Below are 6,648 nucleotides of genomic sequence, written 5' to 3' on the forward strand. Positions count from 1 at the left end.
TTTGCCATAGTAATAGCGTCTCAAAACTATTTCGGCATTTATACCCTAACAACCATAGTGTTATCACATTAGCACATCTTTATATGAGGAACTATGTGAGTGAATTCATATCATATTATAACTAGCCATCTTCCCGGGGAACGTGTCTGTATAAGTCCAATTTCCACCCTTGACGAACTAGGCTGGAAGTTTTGCGCTCCATCGTAGCGTCAACAGTGACTAATACGAGTTATGTCCCTTTGTTTGTTTGTTTGTTGTTTAACGCCACACTCAGCGATATTCCAGCTATATAACGGCGGTCTGTAAATAATCGAGTCTGAACCAGACAATCCAGTGGTTGACATCATGAGCATCAATTCACGCAATTGGGATACGATGACATGCATCAACCAAGTCAGCGAGCCTGACCACCCACTCCCGTTAGTAGCCTCTTACGACAAGCATAGTCGCTTTTTACGGCAAGCATGGGTTGCTGAAGCTCTATTCTCTTACCGGGTCTTCACGGGTCCCTTCAGATTCCATCTCTCATATAACTTTCATTTGGTTCAAATAAAACGGCGTCGCCCAGTGAAGACGATCTGATCGATGATCAAGATCTATATTGTAATAACACGGTCATACTTCGCTAAGTGCATCAAATCACATTAGCGCCTTTATTAGAAACATGAAAAGATATGGAAAATATCCCATGAACGCTAAGTTGTCGGTACACATGCTTTGGAAATCCTGCAAACGACCGAAATCTGCATGACATTTTAGGAACCGGATGTCGATTTCCTTACGCGATTTGGATTGGACTATACATAGACTCGTTAGTACAGCCAAACTAAAACTCATTATTCCAGCCTTGTGCGGCAAGTGTGGAAACTGAACTTTTAGTAAGTTAACTCCCCTGCCTCGGGAAGATGATGACTATCTGGTTAGGTAGCATTATTATTTATCACCTTTGTACGCATCTCCAGCCAATGCAGATATATGTATCCTAGCACATAAACTCACAATGATGGTTGCTATGTTCATTTTCTCGCCCAACAAATTATATTGTGACACGGAAATGATACCAATACATGCATTTCCTAAGTTCCATCACTGATGTCGTGTGTGTGGATGTACCTATCATCCACAGACACGTACATCACATTATCCTCATCCACATACACAGCTCGTGGATCGGACACCTCATCAGCAAAGGTGAGTATATCTCTCACAAACCCCCCTGTTGGGCTCAGCTGAATCACCTTATGGTTGTTCCTGTCTGCTATGTAGATGCCTCCTGCCCCGCCCTGACACACCCCGAGCGGACGACTCATCATAAAGCTCTCCCCGGGCTGGTACTCAAACTCCAGTGATCCGTCAATATTCACACACACAACCTTGTTACATTTCCAGTCCGACACGAGGAGCTTGTTGTCCAGTGTTGCATGCAAGAACAGAGGTTTAACAAACATGTCAACACCAAAACATCGGAGTCTCGTCCCTGAGAGATCGATGACGTCAATGACGCCTACCTCCTCCCCACTTGCTGCCAGTGTTGTAGAGTCCAAGCAGGCCAACCCGATATAGCGTAGCTGGGTTTTGATTATCGAGTCTTTTTGCAGTTTGGGACTTACAGAAAGAACCACTAATTGTTTCTTCTTTGGAACTGCGGTGACAGCCTTTGGCGAGTCTAAGTTTGTAATACCGTATGGGTGACTGTCCAATTTTAGATAACTGCTGCTGGATTTTCCCGTTGATATATGAAACAAATGCACCATTCTATCTTCAGGTTGTGTTACAACGATAGTTTTAGTGCCCTCAAACGAGACCACTGTTAGGTCATGCAATCCTGTCCTCCCGATATCAAACCGTTTCACGTCACTGCACTTGTTCTTATTGTCTGTCGCCCCGGTTATGTGGCCAACTGTCACCCTTCGCAAAGACGTCATCAATGAGCTTTTGTTGTCCATAAACTTAACATCCACAATACCTTTGGTGTCCAGTTTATCAGCTTCTCTCGACTTGTCATTGTCGTCAGCAGCTGAGAATATCTTGTAAACTTCATAATGGTCCATTGTGGTTGCAGATGACAAGGCTTTGTTGGCAAACATTATCCTTTGATGGGCATCCTTCAGCTGCATCTCGTTATGTCTGACATCCTTCATCAGGACCAGATCAGCCTCATCCTTCCTCTGCTTCAGTCGCCCTTTCAACTGGCTCTGCTGATGTCGTATTTCGGCGACAAGTTCGTCGCATGTGTCGTCGATCCCTTTTTCTGCCGCTTCATAAGTGCTAGCATATTGTTCAACCTTTTCATTCCAAACAGCGATGCGTTCTTCCAGTTTAGGGATCTTGGTTTTCAGGTCATATTTCAGCTTCTGCAAAAGGGCATCTATTCTTAAAGCTGATTCTGCTAGTGGTACCACCTTATTACATCCTCTATGGTCCAGGATGCAACATCGGGAACACACGGCTTCATCGCAGTCCTCACACAGGAGGTCAATGACCTCATCTTCATGCTTGTCACATCTTGCACGTCTTGGTACTGTTTTTATCACGTCCCCCGTGACATCAGATGCTGTGTGGGATGTATGAAGTTTTCTATGTACCCTTTCACAGTCCGAGCACATCGACTCTCCGCATTCCGGACACCAGACAGCGGCATTCTTTGTTTTTTCCTCATCCGCACAGATGCTGCAGTCTGTGTGTTCAGCCACTGTAACATGAGCACATGACTCTGGATGAGTGAGTGAGTTGAACTTTATGCCGCTTTTAGCACACAAGCAATATCACAGCAGGGGACACCAGAAATGGGCTTCACACATTGTACCCATATGGGGAATCGAACCAGGGCCTTCAGCGTAACGAGAAAACGATTTAACCACAAGGCTACCCCACTGCCCCGACTCCGGATGACAAGCCGGATGTCACATAAGCCTATCTGAACCTTTTAACCAATTTATATCATAATGGTTGATATGTTTTATAGGATCCTTGAATCATATTACATATTATGGTTTTAAACGAAATTAGTATTTCTTATGATTTTACTTCTGAAAATGATACCTGGGTCAGTTATTATAAGAGTGTGAAAATGAAGCTTCCTATTTGCAAAGAGCATGTTTACAGCCCAGTTAAAAGAAAATCTTTCACCCTTGTGTGAAGATTATTTATTCCGTTAACAAACCTCCATCTTCTGCAACGGTACCAACGAGATTCTTGACAGAGGTGACCCCTCTCACCTGCCCCACCCATTCCTCAAGGGGTCGCTGGGGGTGAGGCACTCTTGTCTCCCCCTCACACAGGGGGCAACAGAGAACGTCTCCAGCTGAAAGGTACAAAGAAAACATGTGGGCGAGATGTTTCAAATACATGTTTCCGAGTTAATGCATGAACTACATTGTGCAACATACACTTCGAGCTTTCAAGCCTTGTTGGTATAAATGCATTCAAACTATTGCGTCTTATAATGTACAGGTATTTGAAATCTGAGAGAATTCAGAGATCGCTGACAAAAAGATATACTGTGTCTTAAATATTAATACATTAAGTTGAATATTGCACATGACGACTTGCAAAATTATCAGGTGGAGTGAGTTGAAATAGGGTTAAACGTTGCGTTGCTCTTTAGTGCATGCCTCTGTGTGTGTGTGTGTGTGTGTGTGTGTGTGTGTGTGTGTGTCTGTGTGTGTGTGTGTCTGTGTGTGTGTCTGTGTGTGTGTGTCTGTGTGTGTGTCTCTGTGTGTGTGTCTCTCTGTGTGTGTGTGTGTGTGTGTGTATGTGTGTGTGTGTGTGTGTCTGTGTGAGTGTGTGTCTGTGTGAAAGTATAGTTCAAGCCCACTGAGATACCATCCCGCAGTTTAACATGAATACCCCACTCAGACACAGTGTACTGACTCAGAGCCCACCAGTCCTTGTTTAGCCCCTTAATGCCGAGCGCCAGGCAGGGCAACAAAAAGTTCCATCTTTTAACGTATTTTGGTATGACGCGGTCAGGGGATCGAACCACCGGCCTTCCGCTAATCGGGTGATTATATATACCAAGTAGTGTACTTCCAATACATTCTCTTTACAGTCTCAAACCAATACACGAACTTCAATGTAGTATGATGTGTTCAGAATTTGCACAAACACAAACAAACTCCGACAATAGCATTGTCCCGAGACAGAAGATGACGTTATTCATTGATGACGTCACTGCATAAGTGGCCTCAATTATCAGTGTTGATATCAGTTTCCAGACAGTCGTTTATGTCGCATGGCGCCTCTCACTAGTTGACTACGGTGTGACTTCTAGTAATATATGTATGATAGCAATATAGTTACGTGTGGCGTCCTGCTGTTGCTGGGTGTGGTGGGTGTGGTTGGTGACACACGACCCACAAAAGCTGTGGCCGCAGTGGAGTGTCACGGGGACTGTGATTACATCGTCACAACTTATACAGGTGAGAACTGTCTGGGAATCATCAGTAGCCATGGTAACACAGGTGGAACGAAACTGAAAACGGCATGAGTTACAATTTACTACACAGTAGGCATGAAAACTCTCATTGTTTTGCCAGGCTATTTTTTTATCTCCTTATATACCCTTGCTGAATACTCCAATGTACACGTGGCTTATATAACTGAATCCAAAACAGAAATATATTCATGTATTTGCAGTGATATTTCTATCACACGTACAGAGATATGGGCACGCTGTAAAAGTGCATCTTTTAGGCCTGACAGAAACGTATGATCGTGGATGAGAATCTCAGACTCTCCATTGTTATGAATCTTGGAGTGGCAGCAATATAACTGTGGTCGTTGGTTTCAGCAGAGTGGGAAACATCTTAAGATAACTTCACTTCTGGGCCGTGATATAAATGAAATACTGTTTAAGAACACGTACAATGACAGAAATTTAACGGTTATAATATACCCAGTAAGGATATCGGCAAGTGTGTAAGCCTGGCGTTTATGACGATGAGACGTACTTCCATATAGCCTTTATATAGATGTTTGCAGCTACCTTCCGCGACTTACAAATCATCCCTACAAAACACCCTCTCGTACTTGTCGCACACTATGCTTTGTTAGGTGCGACATATGCTTTACAAACCTCGGTTACCTGTCCCATTCACATACAAACATACATACCTCACATAAATATGTTAATAGATAAATGTATTCACTACAGGCAATAGTTAACAATTCGCAATATACGTGTCTTCAATGATAGACATATGTTGGTGAAAGCAGTCTATGGCGGCTCATTCATTGCAGAGGGTTACTGATTTATCCCAAGCCTTGATTCGTGTTTTGAAAACCCAAGTCAACCCTACAAATGGATAACCCTGGAATGTGTCACTCGCTTGATCAGCCATGATCTCAATTCAAGACACATTATTCTTTTCATATAAAAAATAAATGCCAGTGTTATCACATTCTAATAATGACTTTACACACATCAACATATGTTGACTTACCTAAGTGATAGAATTAGGGATTAGGCGGGATTACCGGATTCATGGTTCTAACGATCCTGAAAATTCAGAAATGTGGGGAAATCAAATTCCATTTTATTGTTTGTTTTTATAAATGCCAAGGCTGATAATTACACTGTTTTTGTTCATGGCCCAGACAAGTAGTACACACTTAATGCACTGTTCCCTCTAATACTTGACGTGGGTTCATCGGTACTTCAATCTGTCTATGACTTTGTTCTCACAAAAACGTGGAAATGGAAGGTGGAAAATTCAAAATAAAAACTTATCCTACCGACCTATATTTTCGCAAAAGGAATAAAAATAAACTCACTGAAGGTCTAATTATATTCTTATTTCAGTCTCGACCATCGGCCAAATGTTTCTCATACCACAATCCGTCAGACAACCAATAAAGGCCTTGATTTATTACAAATATAAACTGTGCAGTATTCACGTTATATATACCTGCTTTAAGATTTAACGGCACACGTTTTCAAACACAAATTTACGTATGGTAAATAGGTAAGTTTATACATTAAACATCCACGATTAATGTTTAACCTGCGAGCAAATATCCGCATTGCTTCACTGCTACGGGTGGAGCAGGACATGCTTACCCTTTTCGCGAACACCTGGTGTCATCACTGATTCAGTGATCAGTTCACGTCATTTTCACCACTATTTGCCTTCTGTGCCCAATGGAATCTGTGTCCGCGCATATTGGAGACTTATCCTTCACTACCGTTGACGTCTTGTATCAAATCTTTTCCTGATCATCAGTAAATTATTTTACAGCATCGGTTGGGATCAAATAACCATTGTCTACCTTTCTTAATCCCTCTTACCTTGATTGGATCGGCGACCTGTGTTATGTTCCGCCATGGAGTGCGTTTACCTGGTTGCCATGGGTAACGGCTGGAAGAGGGTTGCCCAGTGCGTCCATAACACCTTGAAGAACGCCAGGCCGAAATAGGTGTTATAACATAGATACAATGAGCAACGTCAGTGATAGATAGGGACTAGGGTAATATTCTAACTTCTATATGAATTCAGATATAGTGCAGCAAGGTTCTTTAAACGCTTTAAACGTTAACCGCTGTCTGTGTACAATGGGTGTCGGGTCATGTTGACATACATACACTGTACACCTGGGTCCCGTTTACACGAAGCGATCTCCTCGTTACGACTGTCGTTAAGTATGGGA

At 42.7% G+C, this 6,648-nt stretch overlaps 1 protein-coding gene across 1 annotated transcript; it reads right to left on the bottom strand.

The window, feature by feature from the left end:
* Positions 1-452: 452 nt before the first annotated feature.
* Positions 453-6,393, bottom strand: LOC124147237. The gene is made up of 4 exons (XM_046517891.2): positions 6,290-6,393; positions 4,303-4,474; positions 3,164-3,304; positions 453-2,692 (listed from the first exon to the last, which is right to left on the bottom strand). The coding sequence occupies exons 2-4, from the start codon at positions 4,451-4,453 to the stop codon at positions 1,077-1,079; spliced, it is 1,908 nt and encodes a 635-aa protein (XP_046373847.2). The 5' UTR covers positions 4,454-4,474; positions 6,290-6,393; the 3' UTR covers positions 453-1,076.
* Between the last annotated feature and the right edge of the window lie 255 nt (positions 6,394-6,648).

This window comes from Haliotis rufescens, unplaced genomic scaffold, assembly GCF_023055435.1.
Source record: "Haliotis rufescens isolate VD_foot unplaced genomic scaffold, xgHalRufe1.0.p SCAF_30, whole genome shotgun sequence".
In the NCBI taxonomy this organism is placed as follows: domain Eukaryota; kingdom Metazoa; phylum Mollusca; class Gastropoda; order Lepetellida; family Haliotidae; genus Haliotis; species Haliotis rufescens.

What these genes read in the sequence shown, in the direction of transcription:
- LOC124147237 (XM_046517891.2), bottom strand. Translation starts at nt 4,453, where the DNA reads ATGGCTACTGATGATTCCCAGACAGTTCTCACCTGTATAAGTTGTGAC. An exon ending in GCAACAGCAGGACGCCACAC is followed by an intron (nt 3,305 to 4,302) that starts GTAACTATATTG and finishes TGTACCTTTCAG; the next exon opens with CTGGAGACGTTCTCTGTTGC. An exon ending in TACCGTTGCAGAAGATGGAG is followed by an intron (nt 2,693 to 3,163) that starts GTTTGTTAACGG and finishes CTCATGTTACAG; the next exon opens with TGGCTGAACACACAGACTGC.